This window comes from Olea europaea, chromosome 1 (genome assembly GCF_002742605.1).
Source record: "Olea europaea var. sylvestris chromosome 1, O_europaea_v1, whole genome shotgun sequence".
NCBI classification, from domain to species: domain Eukaryota; kingdom Viridiplantae; phylum Streptophyta; class Magnoliopsida; order Lamiales; family Oleaceae; genus Olea; species Olea europaea.
In genome coordinates this window covers 1,697,479-1,723,437 of record NC_036237.1, presented here as the reverse complement: position 1 = coordinate 1,723,437, position 25,959 = coordinate 1,697,479, and the positions used below count along the sequence as shown (strand labels likewise).

Below are 25,959 nucleotides of genomic sequence, written 5' to 3'. Positions count from 1 at the left end.
TATATAATTTGCTGTAACTTTCTTTTATTTTTTATTTTTTTTTATTTTTTGGCAGTTTTATACGTTCGTAATTTTCTAAAGAAACCTTACGTTTTAGAAGTTACATTTACATTTAAATCATGTTACAGTGTATGTAATTTATTTGAAATTGCAATTTACATTATGTGTTATTACTGTTTACATTATATTTATGATTTTTTGAATTTATAATTTATTAATTCATGCACCACCTTCTCAAAAATTGTATCTGCATTTCCCACTGCCACCACAAACTCTGAAGCCTTTGAACAAAGAATAATGTGGAAATTACGTCTACCCTTGATTTCTAACTTCTCAAATCAAAAATAAGATTTACAACTTATTTATTCAAAAATCTGATCATAATAATTCGATATTTTAATATTAATAATGATACTATTATTATCTATAATTAATCTGCCATTTCCATTCCACCTACCTTACAAACTCTTCATTTTTACATATTTCTCTCCACCACCGTCATTCCCGACGCCTCTTTACCCACTCATCTCCTACAAATCTTCACCACTCTAGTGCGACAACAGATGCAACCGGTGGCGTCTATGCCACTGCAGTTCATGGTTGGTACGGTGCGGTGAGGTGGTTGGTGCGCTCCAGTGTCGTTACTGCGACCTCGTCGACCGGATTTGGTATTGTGACCAATGGTTATACTGTGATTTTGGATCTGGTTTTGCGGTAGTTGTGCAATTATCTTTGGATCTGATTTTTTGGTGGCTGTGGAGTGATTTTGGGATGTGTTTTGTTGGTAGTGGTGGCGAGGTTGCGATGGTTATTGTGGTACAGATTTTGGTCGGTGTCGCGCATGACATGGCACCTTTACTGCAGCATTCACCATGCAATCTAGGACAAATCTGGAGTTTTTGGGTAGTTGGTGGAGGTGGCAGTGATAGGGGTTGTGGTCATAATTGATAATTTTGGTATGATTTTTGTTGATGTTTGAGTGGTGATGATTGTAATTTTGGCTGTGGTGGTGGTTTTGGTGGTGGCGACGGTGGTGCAGTGGTTGTGGGTGGGATGGCATGGGGTGTGTGGGGATAGTTTGTGACCCATTATTTGATGAATTGTGACCTATAAATTGATTAATTTGTGACTAATTAATAACATGTGACCAATTATTTGGAATTGTGAGTTGTGCCCAATAAATACTATGTGATCGATAATTTATGATCAATAAATAGTACATGGCTTAAAAATTTGATTTGTGACTTGTAAAATTTGTGATCTATAATCGATAAATAAATTATAAATTATAATTTTTTTTGATTGTGACCTACAAAATTTTTTATTCGTAACCTAGAAATAATTTGTAATTAATTAAATTGATAATTTGTGATCAAATAGTATAGAATTGTGATCTTAATATATTAAATTAATAAAAAATATTTTTAATTACTTATTTCATAAATAAAATTTAATTAATATCTGATTTTGAAATTTTAAACCTTGTTTCTTAATTTTGAAATGGATCATAATTAATCTCTTAGATATGAAATTTTTCCCGATCTCTTTTGAATTTCTACCTCACTTATTTCAAATATCCCATTTGCATGAGGAAAAAATAGATAAAAAAAACTCACACGCGTAGAGTAATTCAATTAATAAATTTTGTGAAAAACAGAAACTAAAGGGTCCAATTTGAAGCACAAACAAAAAATGGAGGATTGAATTGAGGCATTTTGAAAAGTCAGGGACTGATTCAAAACCAAACCAAAACTTCAGGGACCAATTTACAGCATATTAAAACACAAGCAAGGTAACTGATCTTACACACATCTTCATAAGGAAATATCCAATTACAAGTCTAATTGAGACTGACGTGAACTATTGGGTTTAAGGGTGTGTACTTAAAGTAAAGAAGCAACTACTCTTCCCGATAAAAATGAAGGGCATATGCAGAGCTGGTCCTATGTTTGACGGACCCTGAGGCGAATGATGAAAATTAGGCCCCCAGCGATAAAATTCAAAAGTATATTAAGGATGTTGTTTTGTTGTTGGATAATTAGTTTTGGGCCGGCTCACCTTATACCGGGCCTGTTTCTATGCAAAACGATACTACACAAGGATTTTGTTTGATATATTATATCAAGATAGACAATATTATAGGGAATTTGGAACAAAGCAGTCGAGACATAAATTAAAATATCATCATTTATCGTCACATTTAATTATTAATTTATTTTTTAATATTACTTTGTTTCTTTTGATACCTTGTATGTCATGCGACATAACTCAAGAACGTGATATCATGAAACATAAGATATGAAAACGAAATTTAGTACCGATTTTTATTGTAAGTTTATTGTTCTGTAGGTTAGGTCTAATTCTTCAATTGGTTACTTTAAAATAAATTAATAATTACTTTCACGTAGAACTAACGTAAGTCGTGAAAGACAATAAAAGCGTCAGCATGAATTCTTTAATTAATTAGGGTTTTTGCTTTTGGCCCATGATTGATTTAGCTAAAAAAAATAAAAAAAAATTAATAAGTTTTAAATTAAATTCGACAATTAATTTTAATCCCGCATTTCATGGAACCAAAGGCCAAAACTTTTATCAATTTTTTAATCACACATTTCATCTTTTTTTTTTTTTTTTTTATAAAAATTTAAAAAAAAAAAAAAATAATAATAATAATAATAATAATAATAATAATAATAATAATAATAATAATAATAATAATAATAATAATAATAATAATAATAATAATAATAATAATAATAATAATAATAATAATAAATGATTTTTAACCAAATCAAACGGGGGTTAAGTTTTAACGATAAAATCTTTCACATAAACACAAGGAGTAACTCATTTTTTGTTCACTAAAACTTGAAAACACAGCACAATTACCTTTACAGGTATATGTATATTTCTCATTCATGCATGCAGCATCTGAATCCTGTAAATGCATACATACATATATATATGCAGGATGACCTAACTAAGGCTCGTTTGGTAAAGTGGATTGTATGCAGTATCTTGCTTATTTTACTCTACCAAACATATATAATTTAAGCTCGAAAAAAGTGAGCCAAATTAATTAGGAGGAGCCTCCCGCTGATAAGAAATCTATATATGGTAAGCCATTTTTCTGCTGCTCCACTTCAATATCATCTTTCTTTGCATGGTCTATCACTTCACTTTTGTTCGATTCTGTATTTACTTGGAGAAAATCATAGAACTCCACTGCCTGACTTTTATCTGCAATTTCAAATTATATTTCTATGAATATCGTACTAATTATAAGCTTATAAGAAGCAGAACAGTAAGAAAACTAGTGTACTTAGATAAATTCTACATGCATAATGGCTAGCATGTTTTTTTGGTGTCTATTTTGACACATTTTGTGGAACCAACAAATTAAGATTGTCGTTAATCAGATAACTGCTGCTACTTTACACTGATCAATCTTGTGTTTTACCACGATTTTATTCTTTCTGCCGTGGAGAGATTGCCTCTACCTTTTGGGAAGGTGGAAGCGAAGCCAGCTCTACGAAGAAACCAACTATTCTCGATCTATATCTTCCCACATTCATTTATCCGCCACTCATTTCTATTTATTTTAAATGTAAACTGATTATTGCAAAACCAAAGTTACTTTTTTCAAATTTAAACATGTTTTTAAAGTTGAATAACATATCCAAATATGTATGAAAACTAAAAATCACTTTTTCTTGTTCTGAAGTTTAGCTGTACATGCTTGAAGAGAAGGAAAAGAAGAGTTAAATTCTTTTATACATTCTTTTTAGGATAATGAAAAATAGAGATATGCTACATGTACAAAATCATTTTGCCAAAATGGTGTCAGATTCATACATGGCAGGATTTCATTGGCAATTGTGTCAAAAATATTTTTTAACCATCCAATCACAAATTGCCAAGTATGCCTTGATCGATTTTGCAAAAAATCAATTTTTGCTATATTTTTGACAAAAAGTTGATGAATTATTTGATTGAAAATGTGATAAAATTTGTGTTTTTCGTGATGTGATTGAAATGAGTTTGAGAAAAAAGTATGTTTTAAGAATTAGAGTCCAAAGAGGTACTTAGAAAGGAAAAATTAGACGAATGGAACAATTCCCTCTCGGTAGCTTCATGTTGACCCTTTCTTGGTCATCTCATATTAACATATTCATTTGTCAATCGCTTCTAAGGCGTACATAATTTTCATGAATAGATATATAATAACATAACTTTTTAAGTCAAGACTCGTCCAAAAACTTAAATACTTTTAGATTTATTGGTTCACACTTATCACCCACTCATCTATTCCCTTTTATATGTCAAAACACAAACTTAAGCAATTTTCGTACTTCCGAATGATAAGGACCACACCAAACATTACCTTGATCGATCTTCATATGATGAATAAGAGTGTCAGGATGGAGCTCCTTCCAATACATAGGTTTCAGGTTATATATTTGTGGGCAATCAAATTTCTTGGAATATCTGTCTACAAATGAAGGAGTAAAGCTCATTTCTTTGACATGCTTTGAGGGCGATTCTCGATCGCAATCCAATGCTTGTGAATTAGCTCTTTTCGCGTAAATTTTCGACGTCTCTCTACATTTTCGTGCCATGATAACGTGCCAGTGATTCTTCACAGCATTATCAGTTCGTCCTGGAAAATGCCTAGCAATTATAGCCCACCGGTTCCCATGAATCCGGTGGCAAGCAAGAAGCCGCTCTTCTTCCTCTTCGCTGAATGGATTCCGGTTTATTCTTGGATCCAACTGATTGAACCATCTCAGCCTACAACTTTTCCCTGATCAATAAAATTATTAAAAACACATAATAACATTTCCATATCATATTAAATTTTCAAACCCTAAAAACAAGTTACTGCTGTGATCTTCCATGGAACCTTGTGGTAAAATTTGTCTTATTGTGCAAATTTTTTGTTATTGTGTGTGGGTGGGGTGCCATGTATACAAGATGCATGTTAATTCACCTGATCTTCCCTGTAGCTTTTCAGCTATGGCATTCCAGTTATGAGGTCCATATCGTTCGACTAATTCCCGGAGTTTCATATCCTCAGCAGGCCTCCAATGGCCTCTGCTGCACATGATCTATATATATATATGGAATACCACAGTATCTAAATATATGAAGAAGACACTGTTGAGAAAACCTAATTCGAACTCGAAAGCCCGTCTTCCTTAATTTCTGGCAAACACGATCAAGATTTATGGTACAGATTAACAAGAAAATATGTTGAACAGAAACTAAGGAAGGAGATATGGTTCGTATTAAAGATTCACGTTGGAGGAAATATATGAAGATAGAGAACTGGACAAGGAGAGAATTAATATATAAGGGAGATGACAAGTTTTTTTCCGTTAGAGAATGTAAGAATTTGGACAGACCACCATTAGTGATTGATGCAAGTTCTAGGCTAACAACCACTTGCAACTCCTATATATAATTAAGATTTATAAATAAAAAGGTTGCTTGGTAGGGTAAATGTCGTTTTCCTTTCAACGTCTTTCCAAATTCTAACCTACAATACCCACAAGCTAGCTAATAGTTGTTATTTCCTTCTAACTGTTTAATGTAACATATAACTAAAAATAAATATCTTGGACCTGTAAGACTCTAGTTAATCGATTCACAAACGAAAAAAAAAAGGGGAAAGAAAGAAAACTTAATTATTTAATTTTTTGAACTATTATTTCGATCATGTTTTAACCATATCTTTTCCATGTCAATATGGATTATAATTAAAATATTGATTTAGCCCCAATTTGTTATGGATTCCACCCCAACTATCTCTCTCTCTCTCCCCCCCCAAAGGTTAGGTTCTTGCATAATCTTGAATTTGAGTGTATGAAACTTACGCCCTTTAATCCTGCCTTGTACATTTTTCGCTCCTCTTGAACTCTTGACAAGTTCTTTCGATTTTTTGTTATTACAAAATAGGACAATGTCTCAAGTTCTCAATTTATGCATGGTTTTATAAATAGCCTTACATGTCTTCACAAAAATATGAGTAATATGGATGCATTGAATCATGGAAGATGATTGGCATACTCAAATTCCAGATTGTATATGCTAGAACTTAACATTTGGGTAGAAGATAGATTTAGCTATATATACATGGAGAGTGAAAAACCAATAGAAGTCTTTGGAACTTAGGATTTATAACAAACTGACGTTAATTTTAATTAAGTTTTGTTTTCATTTATAAGATAGTGAACACCCCATATGAAGGATAACCCAAATTAAGGAAACTTTCTGTGCTAATACTTGTTTATGCCGGGAATAAGACTTCTTTTTTACCGTTGGCCTACCATTCTTTTGTTAAAACTTAAAATAGAAACTCCATATCTCACCCACCATTTGTACAAATGAAACTTGCAACTAATCAGCTTTCTTCAACTACACATCCATGTCTCTCCCTTCGTCCCCACACCAACATTCATCACATATGCTAAGCGAAGAAAAATATCGAAGGGGACAAAATATATTTAAGTATTTTGTATATTAGTAAAAAAAAATCAAAATGTCGACATATATCTAATGAAAGAATAATATTATTTGCAATCACTTACTACTGCAGTCGCTCTTCGTGGCACTCATGTGGCGGTTAATTATTTTATATATGCGGCAAGAAAAAACTATTACATTAATACATCAAATCACAAACTGTCATATAGAATGTCATTTAGGACAACTATCTCAGTGAACAACTATGAATAGCATTACTCTTAAAGAAAATCTCAAAATGTTGAGGGAGTAGTCACCACCCCGCCCCCTAGCTTCGCACTACATGTATGTATGTCAGATATGTGTATATAGAAGCATGAACACTACGAAAAAGCACGGCATAAGTTCGTTTATGTTTTCACGTACATGGAGGACGACCTGACTATTTACCAGTTTAGCACGGCATAAGTCTGTTTATGTTTTCACGTATATGGAAGACGACTTGAATGTCGACCGGTTTTACCTACTTCATTTCTAAATCATCAGCAAATCGTCTTTGTTACCATATTTTTACTATAATAAAAGTTCATAAACTCATAAGTCATGTTTGTAAGTAAATTTTCTTTTATCAGTTCCACCTGGAGGACTCTGCTTTGCATATATCTCATCTGATTTTGACACATTAGTTTGCACCTCAATGAGGATATATGATTTCTGAGACAAGAAGTAACCTCAACTTCTCAACTGCAAATTAAACTACTGAAAGCTAACGGTCGAACCATTTGAAGAAACACTGGTTTTCTTCTATATATAGGATTGATTGTATTGTTCACCTACCTGACCTAATTATGCATTTGCTGCTACATGAATTCTAAATGTATATGGTTTTGCCATATTTTCTGCCCCTTCATTATAAGAATCACAACTAATTAGCCCTCGTCGCCAATAAAATCAGGATCGGCTAAAAGATTATTTTCATCATGGGGTTTCAATAGCTCTTGGGAACTAGAAAGAATGAAATTAGCATATGCTAATTTAGTTAATATGCTTTTGAGTATGACTTACTTTTCATGAGCTTGTTGATATTAGGTACACGACAAGGATATAAATGTCCTTACTGCTATGGATACATTCCTTAATTAGGAGCATTTTTATACTAACCTTATTTGATGGAAACCTTTGGACTGCCTTCTTAATATGTTGTTCATATATTATTTTACAAGTTCCAATTGAGAACATAATATTTTCTTAAAGTATCGTGATACAAGTCTTGTCACAGGTTGAAGTAAGAATACTCTATCAATAATAGGACAACCAATGCACTTATAAGTTCCACATTGACTAGTAGACATGAGAATGAACTTGGGTTAGGTTAACCTTTTGGGACTAAACCAAAATTGCTACAATTTATCAGTCATGCTTCAACTCAGCCATGTAGATGTGTAAGATGAATTTTCAGCAGGTAAGGTCTTAAGGAATGTGTGGGCCTAATTAGTTGACATGGCCAAAAAATAGATGGTTGGTCTCAAAGTAGTTGTGAAACGTAAGATCTTGATGGAGCCAAATTTGAAGAAGATGAACATGATAAAATAGTACTAAAAAGGTGACATTGGGTAAGAGAGAGCAAAAAACCTCATATCAACTAGACTCGATGATAATTGAGTTCAAAAAAAATAAAAATACTCTAAAAAGGATAAAATTCACCTCTCCCGCTCTACATGAAAGACATGCTCATGAGAAAACTCACAAAGCTCCCGTTTCGTTCCCATGTTTTAAAATTCATTTTCAGCTACACATTTCATAAGATCCACAATTTTTATCGACTTTTCAACTAGACATTTCATCATTTTTTAAATCAAAATCTACTAAAATTATAATTTTTAGCTAGACCAAACAAGAGTTAGATCTCCGCATTTGAAGCAAAGTAGAAAAGAAACCAAATAAATTGACAAGTTTAACTTTCAATGTATTATTAACTTATCATCATTTCTGGATACAAGTTAATGAGTTGAAGAAATGCTCTTAAAACCGTATCTTTCGGCTAAAGTGTTGAATAGCTCAACAATCTCACTAATCCATGATGATTGCTACAGCTTGTCACTCCAAAAATTGACTGATGGAGGGGCAATATTAATATCTATCCTCATCACACAAGAACGAGGGAATACCATGATTAGTTCTTCAACGACACTCAAGAACAGAAGCCACTAAAAGAAAGAAACTTTTGTTTTCCAATCAAAAAGCTACACGCACATATATATGCACATACATAGACACGCGCTTGCACACACATGCTCACTAGTTTTGAGTACTTCATATCACACAAATTCAGAATGAGATGCAGTGTACCTTGTGAATTTTGATTTCGACTTGAATTAGCAGTCATGTATGAAATGATGATGCTTAACAGAAAATGGATGCTAGAATTAAACCATGTGGCCGTAGTCTAAGAGCAATGAGGATAATAGAGAATAAAACACATTTGACATTGATGTTAGACCATTTACACATCATCATCAAGCTTAAGTCGTTCATGAAAATCAGTTTCTATTATTTATTTTGAAAATCCTGTAGACCTTTGCTTCATTAAACAGTTTACGGGAGAGAAAAAAAATCTAATTAACTCAAAGCTGCAATTAAGAATTTTGCTTAGTTGCCCTTTAGATCAATCAGAAATGAGTAAACACCATAAAAGAATGAAAATAATACTTTGAGTACAAATTATACTCTTCTAATATAACTAGATGATACAAGGATGGCAACTGATTTTTATCAGTGGCATAATTTAACATTCTTCTGTATAATGAATAATTAACCTTCTTTAGTACTACTACAATGAAGTGTTCTTGAGAGCAAGGTTGATGTTTCAGTGTTCTTTATATCCCAAGACTGAAGCAATTTCTATGTACTTACAAGGCTGATAATTCAACTTCCCGAGTGCAAGGTCGATATGCCACAAAGGTAGAGTCATTTGAGAAGGAACCAGGATTAAAGCATGTAATTCCTGTGTATTTGAATGCCTTCTGCTCACTTCTATCCCCCAACACTATCTGCATGGAAAACAGAGAAACAGCTTTATTCCAATTTATACTTGTCCGACATCATTAATAAAATAATAAATATAGTTTGATCACAGAGAATGCTGGTAGTACAATAAAGTAATAATCAGTTAGATCACAGAGAATGCTGGTAAGGAGTACGTTTTTCCAATATCACATCTAAATGAGTTCAAATTAACTCAAAAAAATTTAAAGCGTTATTTTCATGTTTTATATTGAATATGTTCGAGCATGGAATGAGAGACCATCCTGCCACTGCGTTGGACCTTCAGATCATAGTTAAACAATTACCAAAGCCAGGAGACGGATCCTCTTGATCTAGATATGCCACCTTTTTGGAGAATGAAGACTTAAACAAGAACTTCGTTGACTCAAAAACTTTATTTAAGTGTATCATTCTGAAATAAGATATGAAATGGATATCCATCCAGTAGAAAATTAAGCCCCTGATAGAAACATGCTAAACTGCTATGAGAAGCTCAAAGCCCAAACCCATACCCTTCAATTAGTGTTGATTATAACCCACCAAAATTTTGAAATTCAAATGTCACATATTGGAGGACTTATATCTTTTATTTTCCCCCTTTTTCCCACTGATGAATCACAAAAAAACTGAACAGACCTCATTATATGTTTAGAAATGAGCAGTACCGTATGTGGAGTTGGATAGAGGTGAAGACAATGATCATAGTTCCAGATAATGGGTTGTACACTCAAAGGCAAAGGGCAGAGATGACTTTGATGCGTTATGGTAGCAACAAGCTGCAGTAAAGACACAAAAACGGCAACTTAAGCTCAATATTCAATGATAACAGTTATCACATACTTGATGATGAATGTGGAAGAACAGACTCACGTGCTCAAATGGATCACTGGTTTCTTCTGTAGATGGGGGCATTAGACATGCCCTGCGCATTCTATAAAGTATATCCTGACGGAAAAATATGATTTCTTGGCTATAAAACTTGATTCTGGTTTCCATTTCAAAGGTATGTTCCACCCGGGGGGGTGGGGGGTGAAAAGAGAACAAGGAGAGTAATTAGTACAATTGCAGATGGCAGATATTTAACTGATATTACAAGCTGCAATGCAAGTTCCAAGAGTGCATCCGCACATCATAAGACTAGGATATTAACTAGAATTCACAAAGCAAGAATTCAAGCATCACACATGATGCAGGATGCACTTCAGAGAACTAGACTCGAACTAAAGTTTTATGGACAGAGCAAAACCTGCATGGATTACTTGAGAATATTGAATTTGGAATGTATTTTTGAAGCTCCTCAGTTATGTAGTTCGGCAGAGGGCATCTAGGTAGAACTGTTGAAGGTCCTGAGTGAAACAGAAACGATTCCTCTTTGATATACAGTGCTTATGCAAGAAACTTTTAAGGAAAACCTGCAAAGATCTAATCAACATACCGACATCATCAGGACCAGGAATAAAAAGAAATCTACTAAGTTCTTTTAGACGTTGATGGGATGCAATCATCTGACCCAGCTTCCCAAATTGCGATCTGCATACAGCAATCATTTGTTAGCTCCCCCTACTCCACTAAGATCAGTGTCAATTAGAAACAAAAGAGACTTTTTCTCACCTCAGACTTGAGTAAGCATTAAAGGAAAGGTTACACGGATGAGAACAGAAATTTCCCATGAAAACAAACAGAGAAGGAACAACTTCCTCATTCTCGTAACCACTGAGGACGGTCTCGAGATTTCCTATAGCCTTTTCTCAGATTAAAGACCAACAATATCACACATCGATGTTCACAAGACAAGAAAACCAGTGAATCCATTAAATTATTATCTAAAGGAAAAGGGGAACACCTACCTCCTCATTATCCAGCCAAACATCAGAAAGAACAACAAACATGTCCTTTACAGCCCCAGTTTCTAGCTCTGCAAGTCTAAGCTATTGCAAGCGTCAAGAAAATTCGACCTTCATTCACTTTAAGTAAACTGAAATTTTTTTTTCACTATCAGGTATAAAAGGATACAGTCTCCTCTTTTGTAAGGGAACCACTCCCAAAATAGTCAAGTCCAGAAAACGATGCAACTGACTTTTCTCTGTCCTCTAGCGGAGGAAATCCACACGTTTTTACCTGCATAACATTATGGTACAAATTAATTAGCAGTCTGAACAAGAAATCAATACTAGAAGTGTTTTTTTAAAATTGACGACGTATGTAAAAATGGGAAGAAGTCCAAGGGAGTCCATAAATTGACAGTTGGGTTAATTTCAGCAAGTCGTGGTCATTTCATATGTTGCTATCAAGACACCAATTTCTGTTACAGAACATTTAACCCTTCTCTCCACAAATCTAGCTTATCAACTTTATTGCCATGAAATTAGGTCTTCGTTGAAATTTAATGGATATGGTTTAAGTGACATGTTCCTTACCTTAAACTAAAAATGCTATATACTTAGTGATTTTATACCGTATGGCTGTATATAAGCTTATTCAGAAATTGAAGGTTCCAAATTGTCTAGATTTATTAACAATAATGAATATTGATTTATTGAATACACCAAGACTACAGATATTTCAAGCAAAAGATAATCAATTCGTTTTGAGTAACGTTTTTTGGAACTCTGCCCGATACCATGCCCATACCATTAGTCTTTAATTTAGCTCATAGCGCTGACATACTGAAGTATTTTCAGTCCTCAAATATAGAGCCCGTTTGATTCCTATTTTCTAAGAGTGAGAATGAAAAATATAGCCGTTACGGGACCCACACAAAAGATAAAAAGTCAAATATGGTGGTTTGATGTGATGAATAACGATTATATTTTTCATTTTTGTGACCAAAGAATGGGAATCAAATGTGCCCATAGACTTCATTCCAATAATCTACTTATATTCACAACTTTTGTAAATGACCCTGCTTTAGAATCAATTTCATTTGCAAATCAATTAACCTGATTATAGTTGCAGTTATAACCGCAAAAAAATCTATAATCACAATCCCATTGTCACCTATATTAGAGCATATTGCCTAAGACAGTTCAAAGACAACAAAAAGATTCAAAGGCAGACTGGCAACAATAACCACAATGACTTTATAATTTCTTAAAGCTGATCATTTCATACTTCAGTATCCAGAATCAAACAATAATAAAACCCTTATTAGAAGGATCATAATTCCTAAATCACAGTGCTAATTTAGCTCAAAAACACAGCTGATAATAAATGTGCAAGTATCATGTGATAGTATCAAAGGAAATCACCGGTCAAAAAAAGGATCACAAATTAAAGAGACACCGACCTGGAAGATACCATTTAACAGCATCTCGCCTTCTGCTAGTACTATTGTGTTTTCCGAAAAAAATCCTGTTGTTATTCTGTGCTTCGTGTAAAGGAAAATTTTCATCTTTATAAATATTCTATTAACATCTGAAAGCTTTACAAACTGTAACTTTTTTCCTTTCAAGCCTTGAACCATCTCAGTTAGTTTTAGGAGCTCTACCAAGGAGTCACAGTACCAGTTTGTTTTAGGATACCCACCAAGGAGTCATTATTATGGGGTGGTTGAAATCCTTACAGCTTGTTCAACAAAAAAAAAATGAGGGGGGGGGGGGGGGATGTAAGGATATACTAGTGGAGGATAAAGCTAAATGAGGTTCTATGGCTGGATGTTTATATTCACACACATCCATACCCTTACTTGATATTCTGAGTGAATATATCTATTATAATATTTAATAAAAGTAAATGAATTAACTTATTTTCATGAACAAAAGGTTATTTGTAGTCCCAAAATTGTTAGCACTACTGTCTTCAGAAAAATTACTTGACAATTTTTGAGCAGGGAGTAAACAAAAATAGTATGTTTTGGAAGAGCAGACTTCATTGAATAATGTTATCTCTCAGCTGGTCAGCAGAATAGATTCTGGGGAAATCAAATAGCCTACTACATGCTAAAAGCCAGTTACTCATTCTAGCTGTATGTAACAAAACTCAGTGAAGAAAACAGATGATGAACTGAAATAGCAAAGGATATTGCATTGAATAAATCAATTTCCACAGCTGCAGTCAAGTCTTCCAAGTAGAAATGACCATCCTCCAATTGAGATATCAAACCCATCACCCATCTTTTTCCTCTTTGCCCAACAAGAGATTGAATTGTAGATATCTGCCAAATCATAAACAAAACTTTAGAAGATGAGCACTCTATAGTATAAGAGTTATGTTTATATAGGTGAGAGAGGAGGGATACCTGACAGCTTCCGTAATCAGAAATGTCAGTATCAAAAACTGGCCTAGAAAAATGGGGGTCGCGAGAAAGCCTCTGAAACAACAAGAGAAACCTATCCCTGTATAATGTGGCTTTGGCGGATGCATCGCCGTGAATTGGAAGCTTCCCTGTATGTCTACGGAGAATGAAAGAAAAAATCCAAAATCATTATAACAGTCATTAGTAAATGAAAATCTCCCCAGACTTTTTATTTATGGAACTAATACATCCAAAAATCAATAACTTTTAATGACACCCATTAACAAGTTTAGTTCCTTCCAAAGTTGATTAAAAATATAAGTGAAAAAAGGCGAAAGAACTATAAGACTGTTGTACATTTCCCTTTCGGAAAATAGGACTTCATTCTTCACCAAGTTGGTTCACGGCATCAGTACAATCTGGCGGGTGGATGCTTTATTCACCTAATTCTTACTCTTAAGAAACTAATTAAGGAAAAACTAACTAAAACGACAAAAGCTCATATTTTTAATCAAGCAAACAGTAAGCTCATCACCCTTATGGGTACCTTACCCCAAAATTATAGCAAAGACATCCACTCATAAATACAACTTTCAGAAATTACTAAAATGAGAGCAAAAATAAAATAATATGTACTCGTGAAAATTCTTCTTGATAGGATCATAATGAAATTTGGGGAAATCAAATGCATGAATTATCCGAAGAGCAGAAGCTGCTGAACCATAACCACTACTTGTTGGACTCTCCTCCACCGCGGCCTCGGCTTCCAGCAAAAGACTCACAACTCGGTGCACCGACTCCTTATCCAGTATCGAAGACTTCACTGCAACACAAAATTAATTCCAAACAAACGGTTTGAGCAAAATCAAATTTTGTTAGTATATAAAGTAATTCAAAAATCCATTTTCGGTAAAATAACTTAAAAGTAAAGATTTTACGGGAGGAGTGGTGGAGCTCGTCGAGGAGGAGATCGAGGGCTTCGTCTTCTGCTTCCGGGAAACGGCTAACAAATGAAAGTATTCCGGAGAGGGCTTCCACTTTCAGCGTGTAGCCTCTCATCTTGAATTTTCTTTGCACTTTATTTCTCATTGCACCACTCATAGCTCCTCAACTGAAATGAGAAATGAACAAAGGAGAAAATGGTTTATTCTCTCGATCTTCTCTTTCTAGTTCTGGATCTGCAGTTTCACGGTTCCCTCTGGGTGTGTGTCTGAGAGTGAGGAAATTGGGCGGGAGAGGCAGAAAATGGCGGGATTTGGGAGATTTGTGAATTGTTGACAGGCTAAAACCTACAGCCTGTTTGGAATGATTTTTTGGCTCAAAAAATTAATTTTTTTATTGTTATTTTATTATTTAAGTCGTATATTTGACTTTTTTTTTCACAGATATACCCATATTTCTCTTAATAATCAAAAAATCAACTCTTAAAATCAATCCTAAACAAACTCTTAAAAAAGGGTGATTATTGACCAGAAGAGTGTCCAGTCCAGGAGTGAAATAGATTGGGCTTCAATCTAGATACAATGGACTGGAATTCAAGCAAAAATCCCAATCCAAATATGAAAATCTTTTTGGACATGGTTCGCCCGATTTGATTTGAACAGAAATCAAATTTTTAGTAATTTTTGATAAAATATTTTAATTAAATGTGTGGTTGAAAAATCATAAGTTCGATAAAACATATGACTAAAATTAATTTTAATCTTGTTTTTAACTCAATCAGACAGAAACTTCATAAGAACCGATTAGATTTGGTTTTCATTTTCTTAGGGATAAATGACAAAAATGTCATGTTCTTGTTTTAAATTTTCTTTCTATTGTCTCGAGTTAGGTGGACCCTTTTTCTCCTTTATTCTCTTGATAATAGGAAAATGTACAGGGCATTTCCTACAGAGGTCCTACCGAACTCTCACTATAGGGGCTATCCCACATGCTAAAAAGAAAAAAAAAATTACATTGGGGTCCGTCATGTGTGTTGTCTGATAGGGGCCTGTGTACATACAACATGATCCCTTGATAATATTGTTGGGAATAACAATTCATATGTAAACACCCTCCCACGCTCGCCCCCAACAAAAAAAATATATAAAAAAATGTCACGTTTTCAAGGGCTGTAGAAATAGTTTAAGTAATTTTCCCGTGTTGGCTTTTTAAAAGAATTATTGAGGGGATGTTTAATAGATATTTTTATGTAAAAATATATTTTAGAATAGTAAATTAATGTGAAATATGTTGTTGAAAAATAAGGAAAATTTTTTTATTTACGTGTAATATTATTTTAATAAAGAATGTGTGGTTGAAAAACAGAGAGAGAGAAATGCATTTAAAAAAAAAATGGCTACCAAACGGGCTTGAATATAAGGTTCTCAAAATTCGTTGTAAAAAGGATTTGAAATCTGATAGCAAAAATAGCAAATTTAAGATTTATCTGATTTTTGAAACTATACACCTAATATTCCATAGTTGTGCTAGTCCTTTTTCTCTATGTTATTGTTCAAGTATCATGCTATTTATACAAAGTATATTTACAAATTTGGTTGACAAAATAAGTGTTGGCAAAATCGTGGGCATTGATTTTCAATGATTTAAAATTTATTTTTGAAATGATTGGTGTAAATAATACTTTATTAACTAACTTTGTACATATAGCATAACTCATTGTTTAATACTTGTATTCATATCATTCATCCGAACTAAAATCTATCATGCGGGGCCTTTAATAGTTATATAGTCAAACTTCTTAAGCAAGTTTAATTAATTTAATGCAAGTTCAACCCTGTTTGTTACTGATTAAAGTATAGATTTAATTTAAATCAAAATCAACAATTAAATTTAACCACGTATTTTATAGGTCTCACAAATTTTCAATCACACATTTCACCAACTTCTATCAAAATTTAAACATAGGGCTTAATTTTTATTTCATATTAAACACTTTTTTGATTCCCCTTAAAATTTTAATGTTTTTCAATAAAATAATATTACACATAAATTAAAAAAAATTCATTCTTTTTGAATCACTTATTTTCTCAAAAACTATTATTCCAAAATATATTTTATCAAAATTTCTTTTCAATCCTGCTGTACAAATAGGGGCCTTTGACAGGATTGAAGTGGTGAAATTTCAAATCAGAGGTTGAGGTGGCCTCCTGTCACAAGAATTTATCAAAGGTCCTTGTTTGAGTAGCAAAATTCCGTTTTTTATTATAATAGTTGTCAAGACTCGAGGGCTAAAATGTTTGACCAACTCTAGACGCGTGAAATTAATGTAGCAGGGTAATGTACAAGTCGATGTTGTAGCAAAGGAAGAATTAACATCAACAGATAATTAATAATAAACTGTATGATGGTTGACAAACAACGTGAATAAAATATTGCCACCGGTAAACAACCTAGAATTTCTGCAACTGCAACATGTTACACGGTGAAAATTGTTATTGGGAGATTTTTATGGCACTTTTGAAAGATACCATTAATTCGTATGTTAAAAAATTGATAAATTTTAAGTCAAAATCAATAATATTATGATTCATAAAATTTACAGTTTTTTAATTATATATTTTATCAAATTTTATTAAAATGTTAAAAAACATTAATTTTAACTACTTCACACGTGGGCTAAATCCAATGTCTATCCGGATGCGAAACAAAAAAAATAAAATAAAATTGATGGCTAAATTTAAAACGTAGAGAAGTTCACCGACTTCACATATCAAAATGAAACACACGTAATAAATTTGAGCGAGTACAGGAGTTTTTGTGAAGGGTAAGTCCCTTGATTCTAATAAAGATATAATAGATATACTGAATCTCAAGTCAAATGAGAATAAGGGGTGTTTGATTGCTATTTTTATGTAAAAATGTATTTTAGAATAGTAATTTGATAGAAAGTGTGTGGTTGAAAAATAATGAAATTTTTTTTATTTATGTGTAATACTATTTTAATAGAGAATGTGATTGGAAAAAAAAATATATTTTAAAAAAAATGAGTACCAAACGAGGACTAAATAAATATGTATTGATTAATAAGGGTATTCGCCGGCTTTTTAGGACGAGTCAATCGTGGAAACAGGAGAGATAAGAAATAACAAAATTTGTAACAATATTGTCTTTGTTTGGTGTAAATTAATATTTGAGTTTTAGTAATTTTTTATAAAATTGGCTGAAAGGTGATTTAGGGGACGTTTGTTTCTCATTTTTGTAAAAATGAGAAAAAAAATGTAGCTGTTATAAGTCCACATAAGAGGTAGAAATTCAAATTTAGTGATTTGATGTGATAAATAATGGTCATATTTTTCATTTTAATAGGAAAAAAATAAAAAATAAACATGGGCTTCGAATGTGTTTGAACTCCATTTAGTGGGAAAAATAGATTTATATCAGTATTTTTTTTTTTTTTAGAACGTGTGGTTAACGGGTAAGAAAAAATTTTCAATTTAAGCATAAAATAATTGTATTTAAAAATGTGTGATTCAAAATGAATTAAAAAAAAAATTTAAATAATGGGCGTTCCAATGCGGCATTAAAAAGGTGTACACCTTGGTGACATAGTAGTATACAAGTAACGTTCTTTCATTGACCGGTGAAAAAATATTTGTTTTTCACCTCATCCATTTGGTAGAATAGTCGTTTAAAAAAAAAATGAAGAAATAAAGAAATCAATCTTGACTATCCATGTACGTGTATTTATTTCTTCGGTGTCTCTCTACCAATTCGGAAACTAGGAAAAGTCTTTCTGGCGTATTGTACTTTCCAGAAATCTGAATGAGTCTTGAGCTTAGAGACATTTCCATTTTCTTTGCTCTAATCTTACTCCATAAGCTTTATTAAGTAAAGACCGGTGCTTCAAGTGGTGGATTTCGTTCTGTTTTCTCAGTTTTGAGAAACACAGGTGTTTTCTCAGCTTTTAGTTTCATTTCCCTTTTTCTTATCTGGGTTCACTCTTTTGGCACTATAAAAATAGGATTTTTCATCTTAAAAAGGTAAATTCGTGCTTTTATTGCATGATTTTCTTACTTTTTGCTGTCGTTATTTTATTCGTAGACATGTTTTTGTGTCTCATAAACTGTCGAATGTTAGTAGTGCCCACTCTTCGCCAAGAACAAGTTTTTGCTAAGATTACAAAAGTTCATGGAAGTTGATTAGATATTATTACACGTCCGATGTATAACGTGAAAGCACGCGTCACATTCTAAGCCTGTTTTGCCGTGATAGTTAGGCGCATGGTATTAGGCTATCAGGGCATGTGTGTGCTAGAAATGGTTTGGATTTGTTTCTCTAGCCTTTTTTGGAGGTCAAGAGCCTAGCAACTCGAGTCCTGGTGCTGAGGGAGATTGTTTTGGGGAATGGTTCAACTTATTTAAAGATTCTATACAATTGTAAGTACTAAGAGAGTTTAGGCGAAGGAATAGGGAAGGGAAATGTTAAAACGATTTGTTAACTCGAATATTTAGTCACATATAACATCAGTGGAAAAACAAATGTTATTTTTGATTACTTGATGCGGAGATATATGTGTTCAAATTTTACCCAATCTGCTGATTAATGAAGCAGTGTGAATGCCAATCCATGCTATCATGGTGTAGCCTGTCTGCTACGGTAGGACCAACAGCATTTAATGTGATTCAACAGCTGTTCTTTGGCCACCAACTCAATAATTTGTGTCACGGTATGTGGCGATGATGTGGTGTGTGGACACAAGAGCATTCTTAAAACACTTAGACGACACTATGAGAAACATTTACTTAGTAAAAAGTAGCTAATCATCATTATTTGAAGAATCCTTGTGAGTACAGCTTGATGTAAATGGTTAAATGGTTGAACTGGAAAATGAAAATAATATGGTCAATGATCTTACTGTGAATTGCTGGAATAGTCTCTTCCTGTCGTACTTAACCTGCGTGTTGCCTGCCTGTTTTGTTTCTTTAATATAAGAAAATAAATCTAGCGAAATCTGAATATATTGACTGTTACACATGGTGTGTTATCAAGTAGTTTCATAGGTAGCGGTGATGAGGAATGGAGCATCCTACTTATTTTAAAGTAATGATGCAAAAAAGTAACTGTAGACAGAAAGCTATATGATGAACTTTTTGCATTTCTTTATTTTTATCTTTTCTCCACTTTACACCTTTACATAGGTTTTGAAAAACTAATTTGCATCCGCTGATGAACTGAATCACATTACACTTTAAAATATATAAGCTGGTCTGGTTCCGTGTTTATTAAATTCTGAGGTAACAAATTTATTGATAGATGCCTGAACATTACATTGTACCCTATTTTTAATTAGAAAGACAAGCAAGGATTCTCAAAAAGTATTTTAACTGTCATTTTTCAAGCTTGAAAGTGTTATCTTTATTTCCCCAAAACATTCAATTTGTTTCTAATTGTTAATGTTCAATATTACATTTAGTTCTGTTGCAGGCATATTATCTGAAAAAAATGGATTCTTCTGAAAAGGATGAGGTACCCATGCTATCAGCAATGTATTCGCAAGTCTATGAGAGCAATGAATCTTCAGCTAGGGGTTTTTCACCCTGGACCAGGAGTGCATCAATGTCTATTCCTGTGAACTCTATGGACTCCTCTGAATATGAAAACAATCTTGTAAGTTACACTGGTCCTTTAAGAAGTGAAAGAAGGACATCATTTATACAGAGGAGTGGTCCGTTATACGCTGGCCGTAGACATGTTGGCACCATTCAGTCTAAGCAAGGGTCTTCAAGGCAGAAAAGCTCGGAGCCCAAAGTAGAAAAATATCCTTCGATTAATGGGAGGGATCGGAATGATTGGCCAGATGGGAACTACATGGGGAAAAATGAACATCTTTTGAGGTCTGGGCAACTGGGGATGTGCCATGATCCATACTGCACAACATGCCCAACGTATTACAATTTTACAGGGAACCAGAAGAACTCAAGAATGTCTGATACATTTGATGCTAAGGTATTATGCACATTCTTTCTTTCTCCTTTTTTTTGGGGAGTGGTGGGGAATCCCAATTTATGTAGTATCCATAAACAAGGATATTTGATTGCCATGGTCCTAGCATAAGTAGATTTATAGGGAAACCTATTTCACAGATCACGCGAGCATTCTTCCGCCTTAATCACTAGTCTTGGGAATCTTGGCCTTTACATTTTATCATTTTTTGTATGCAGTTTTATTGCTTCTAAAAGAGTTTGAGGGAGTTTCTAGTCTTACGCATGCATTGATAACACAGTTTTATGGATGTTCTCAGAAAATTCTGTTTGGATGAATATCTTAGTTACATGTCAAATCTATTAAACTAATAATATACCAGTTTAAGTCATATGTGCATAGAAATTAGAACTCCTACATCATTAATAATATGCTTGATTATATGGAGTTATTCAATTAACATCAGTAAACAGATTATTATGAATTTTAAATCAAGCCACTCGATTGGGATTAGGGAATATAACTAACGAGTATATCCTGGACAAATAGTGAATTGATAATATTACATAAAACAGTAGAAGTCTGACAATTTTAGTGTTTCAGAGGAAGTGCGGTAGTTCTTTATAAAATCATGGGCGTGCTAGATATTGATGGAATATGGCAAGTAGTTCTTCTCATTAAGTGACTAGTGATGTAACAAGTGACCGCTCTTCTAGACAGTGATTTTAACAAACTTTTATTTTCTTAAGAAAATATTTTCTCTAAGTCAGTTCTCCAATGTATTGGATACTTTACGTGTTCTTAACATAGTTCAATTATTTGTTAAAGGTGAAACTATATAATTGATTGCTCTAAAACTAATTTCTTCTCGGCATCTTTCAATTTTGAGTTAATTGTTTCAATGGTCACTGAACTTAGGTTTATGTCTTTGATTGGTCACTTAAGTTTAAAATGTCGAGTTTTGGTCACTGAACTTAGGTCTATGTCTTTGATAGCTTACTGAAGTTTAAAATGTCGAGTTTTGGTCACTGAACTTAGGTCTATGTCTTTGATAGCTTACTGAAGTTTAAAATGTCGAGTTTTGACCACTGAACTTTGAAAATTGTTGAATTTTGGCCATTGAATTTAGGTTCATGTCTTCGATTGCTCACTAAAGTTTAAAATGTCGAGTTTTGACCACTGAATTTTGAAAAATATTGTACATTCTTCACTGAATTTTGAAAAATATTGTACATTACTCACTGTAAACTCGATATTTTTCAAAGTTGAACAGTTATGCTAGTGAGTAACGTACGCGGCATATTCCAAAGTTCAGTGACCAAAATTCGACATTTTAAATTTCAGTGAGCAATTTAAGATATGGACATAGGTTCAATGAGCAATCGAAAACATTGACCTAAGTTCAGTGATCAAAACTCGATATTTTAAATTTCAGTGACCAATAAAAGACATGGACCTAAGTTCAGTGGCCAAAATTCAATATTTTTCAAGTTCAACGGCCAAAACTCGACATTTTAAATTTTAGTGACCAATCAAAGATATGGATTTAAGTTCAGTGATCATTGGAACAATTAACTCTTCAATTTTTTAGTATACAATTGTCTGCTTTTAGACAGGCAGAGTTAGTCAATTGGCTCATGCTATTTGATTTTCACGTGTCTATTTGTAGTTCCACAATATGATTTATGGTGATGCAAAAGGTTGGGCAAAGAGAATGTATTCTTTTTTTCGTCGTTATATTCCAGGAGTCATGAATCCTCATGCAAAAATAGTTCAGCAGTGGAACAAGTTCTTTGTGATCTCTTGCTTATTTGCAGTATTTCTAGACCCGCTGTTCTTTTTCCTACTGGCAGTGTTGCAGGTAAATTTTTAAAAGTTGGTTGGCTCGTATTATACACTTGAATCCATTTTAAGAGTACATGCCTTCTATAACAATTAATGGTTATTACGTTATTTGGTTTCTCATTATAGACAACGGAAAACCAAACTGAAAGTGTGCTAGAAAACACATAGCGGTTTGTTTAAATAGATATATTTGGGGGGTCCTTTACTATCCTAACTATAATATACTTCAGAAATTAGCATTTTTTTGCTGATTTAATATGTTCAACAATTAATTTTAACTTATTAGTATGATATATTATTTATTAAGTTGGAGTTTTATTTTATGAAGTTGTTAACTTGTTATCTAGTTGGATAATATGCCATATTGAACGATCCATTTGGAAAATATTCTGGCTATGCCACTTAGCAAGGTCAAAATTCATTCACTGTTCTGCAAGTTCTGGGTGATGACCATAGGTTCGTTTCAGATTTAGTCAGTCGGAACTGTAAAAGTTATATATTTTTCCAACTATGCACTTGACTTGCTGAAAATTTAAGATTGACTTTCTGTCACTGTTGCAGTTCTTTTTTTGACCATATTGTTTATAGTTGAGTGATGCTTTACTTCAAGCTTAGGTTACCCAATCATTCTATTTTATGCACTGACTTTGCTTTAATATAAATCAGTGTGCTCAATGGAGACTTTTAAACATGGAAAAAAAATAAAATAAAATCAGTCATTACAGCAAAAAAATGCAAGATCAAAATATTGTCAAGGTATTCAATTTATCCTTTGACTCGATAATCCTCATTGTGAGGGTTCCTTTGTATATATAGGAATAATAAGGCAAATTACACGGCTGAATGTTAGCTATACAAATGGAAACTAAGCAATTTTCTACCAATTACAACTATGCGATAATTACTCATCTAATTGACATCCCCCCTCAAATTGATGCTCGGTGATCAAGAAGTATCAATTTGCCCACAAGAAAGAGATGACGTTGTCGTGTCATGGCTTTGGTGAATATGTCAGCAATCTGTAGATCAGTAGAGATATGCGGAAGAGAAATAATATTTGCGTCAAAAGCTTCTCGGATTGAGTGACAATCTACTTCAATATGCTTTGTACGCTCATGATATATTGGATTTGCAGCAATCTGAATAGCACTCGTGTTGTCCGCATGAAGGGGTGTAGGATCAGACTGAGGAAAGCCAAGTTCAGCTAAAAGTCCTCGGAGCCACATAATCTCAGAACAGGCAACGGACATGGCACGGTATTCGGATTCAGTTGAAGATTTAGACACACATGCGGATCAGGAAGGAGCTCACCCTCTTCACGACGATATTTAACATTGACTTCCAGAGGAGTATCGACAGAAGAAGAATCTTGAAGACCAGCCAAAGTGATCAAGTCTTGGATGCATTTGTGTTGGTTCAAGAATATACCTGTAAAATTAATATGTACTTTCAACCCCAAAAAATATGTAAACGGACCAAGATCCTTCATGTGAAAGGAAGCTTGTAGATACTGCTGGAGTTGAGTGATCAACCCAGAATTCGTGTCAGTGATAACAATATCATCCACATACACAAGTAAAAGAACAATATCTGTAGATGTCTTACAAAGAAATAGGGAGGAGTCATACTGACTCTGGATAAAAGAAAGCTGTAACGAAGTAGATCGAAACTTCTCAAACCATGCTCGAGGAGCCTGTTTCAGCCCATAAAGAGACTTCTTCAGCTTACATACTTGTGAAGAAGAGGAAAAAAGGCCCGGAGGAGGTGTCATGTAAATATCTTCCTTGAGATCACCATGAAGAAAATCATTTTTTGACATCCATTTGGTGAAGAGGCCACCCCTGAGAGGCTGCAATAGAAAGAATAGTGCGCACTGTAGTCATCTTTGCCACTAGAGCGAATGTCTCATCATAATTTACCCCATATTCCTGTTTATTTCCGAGAGCAACTAGGCGAGCTTTATAACGATCCAGAGTTCCATCAGAACGAAGTTTAATAGAATATACCCACTTACAACCAATAGCCTTGACATTGGGTGGATAAGGAACAACATCCCAAGTATGATTATCCTGAAGTGCTTGAAGTTCTTCATCCATAGCCTTCCGCCACCATTCATGTTTAGCTGCTTCTGAATAACTAGGGGGTATAGATGTCAGTGTAGTGGCAAATGAATGAAAAGAACCATATCTATCAGGCGGGCGAGAAATACGGGTAGATCGTCGAGGACCCGGTTCAGGAGGTACATTAGTATCCGATGCCAACTCAGGCTCAGAAGAGTGGGGTTGGACAAGATCAGATGTGAGGTCAACTTCAGGAAGAGGCCTATTTGGTCGACGTCTCTCATACACGAGTTCGGGCTTGAATCTTTCAGGATGAGAAGTCAAATCACCAAAGCATGGGAGAATACTAATTTCAGGTAAATGTTGAGCATGAGTATGAAAGAAAGATTGTTGCTCAAAGAAAACAACATTACGAGAAATGCGAAATCTGTTAGAACATGGATCATAGCGAACATATCCTTTGTGCGAAACACTGTAGCCCATAAAAGCACACTTAACAGATTGTGCAGAAAGCTTGTGTCGTTCATGAGAAGGTAAATGAACAAAACAAATGCACCCAAAAGTATGCACGTCATGATAAGTAGGATGTTGATTATGAAGGCGATAATATGGAGAGTCAAAGCGTAAACTTTGGGAAGGCAATCTATTGATTAAATAAACTACAGTGGACACTGCTTCAACCCAGAATTTTGAAGGAGGGAATCAAGTAATAATGTACAAAAAATATCCAGTACATGACGATTTTTTCGTTCTGCCACCCCATTTTGTTGAGGGGTATAAGGGCATGATCGTTGAGACAAAATCCCTTTTTGTTTTAAGAAATCATGAAACTCATGGGACATATATTCTCCACCTGAATCAGATCGTAAAATTTTAATACTGGCGGAGAATTGGGTCTCAACATATGTCACAAAGGTCTGAAAAATTAAAAGTACTTCAGATTTAAGACGGAGAAAACAGATCCATGTGTATCGGCTATAATCATCAATAAAAGTCACGAAATATTTATACTGGGCATGAGAGGTGATAGGTGAAACGCCCCAAACATCACTATGCAGAATATCAAAGCTCTTTTTGGCACGACTACTGTGAGAAGGAAAAGGAAGAGTCTTATTCTTTCCTAATTTGCATGTAGAACAATCAAAACACAAATTATGAGAAGAATTATTTTTATACCCAACAAACCAGAGTTTAACAAATGAGACAGGATAGTGGAGTTTGGATGTCCCAAACGTTTGTGCCAAACTTCACTTTTATTGTTAACAGTTATACAAGCCAAAGATAAGCAACTAGGAATAGAAAAATGTAATGGAAACAATCGTCCAATTTTAGGCCCCTTCGCTAGTATCTTCCCCGACACCTGATCCTGCACAAGAACACCATCAC

The 25,959-nt window shown here is 33.8% G+C and overlaps 3 protein-coding genes across 3 annotated transcripts in view; 1 reads left to right on the top strand and 2 right to left on the bottom strand.

Annotated features, from left to right (window-relative positions):
• Nucleotides 1-2,830: 2,830 nt before the first annotated feature.
• On the bottom strand, nt 2,831-5,421 carry LOC111411268 (transcription factor MYB52-like). Its single transcript, XM_023041835.1, has 3 exons — nt 4,991-5,421; nt 4,385-4,804; nt 2,831-3,240 (listed from the first exon to the last, which is right to left on the bottom strand). The coding sequence occupies exons 1-3, from the start codon at nt 5,103-5,105 to the stop codon at nt 3,080-3,082; spliced, it is 696 nt and encodes a 231-aa protein (XP_022897603.1). The 5' UTR covers nt 5,106-5,421; the 3' UTR covers nt 2,831-3,079.
• A 3,711-nt stretch (nt 5,422-9,132) lies between these two features.
• LOC111411186 (DNA polymerase epsilon subunit B) lies at nt 9,133-14,996 on the bottom strand. Its single transcript, XM_023041768.1, has 13 exons — nt 14,683-14,996; nt 14,381-14,567; nt 13,748-13,901; nt 13,532-13,663; nt 12,797-12,874; nt 11,524-11,628; nt 11,358-11,438; nt 11,122-11,252; nt 10,946-11,040; nt 10,757-10,856; nt 10,381-10,495; nt 10,176-10,286; nt 9,133-9,515 (listed from the first exon to the last, which is right to left on the bottom strand). Exons 1-13 carry the CDS (start codon nt 14,843-14,845, stop codon nt 9,375-9,377), a joined length of 1,593 nt encoding a protein of 530 aa, XP_022897536.1. The 5' UTR covers nt 14,846-14,996; the 3' UTR covers nt 9,133-9,374.
• Nucleotides 14,997-18,422: 3,426 nt separating this feature from the next.
• The window catches only part of LOC111402769 (probable cyclic nucleotide-gated ion channel 20, chloroplastic), a 22,922-nt gene continuing 15,385 nt past the window's right edge, over nt 18,423-25,959 (top strand). The window contains exons 1-3 of the mRNA XM_023031107.1: nt 18,423-18,635; nt 20,160-20,692; nt 22,338-22,529. Of these exons, the coding sequence (XP_022886875.1) occupies nt 20,189-20,692; nt 22,338-22,529 (696 nt within the window). The 5' untranslated portion in view covers nt 18,423-18,635; nt 20,160-20,188. The remainder of the gene's footprint in view (nt 18,636-20,159; nt 20,693-22,337; nt 22,530-25,959) is intronic.

Excerpts from the sequence above, each read along its gene's own strand:
- LOC111411186 (XM_023041768.1), bottom strand. The coding sequence starts at position 14,845 with ATGAGTGGTGCAATGAGAAATAAAGTGCAAAGAAAATTCAAGATGAGA. Across the intron at positions 10,496-10,756 it reads TTCTCAAGTAATCCATGCAG|AATCAAGTTTTATAGCCAAG; the intron begins GTTTTGCTCTGT and ends AATGGAAACCAG. Across the intron at positions 9,516-10,175 it reads TCTATCCAACTCCACATACG|ATAGTGTTGGGGGATAGAAG; the intron begins GTACTGCTCATT and ends TTTTCCATGCAG.
- LOC111411268 (XM_023041835.1), bottom strand. The coding sequence starts at position 5,105 with ATGTGCAGCAGAGGCCATTGGAGGCCTGCTGAGGATATGAAACTCCGG. Across the intron at positions 4,805-4,990 it reads AAAGCTACAGGGAAGATCAG|GGAAAAGTTGTAGGCTGAGA; the intron begins GTGAATTAACAT and ends TTTATTGATCAG. Across the intron at positions 3,241-4,384 it reads TCATATGAAGATCGATCAAG|ATAAAAGTCAGGCAGTGGAG; the intron begins GTAATGTTTGGT and ends TTGAAATTGCAG.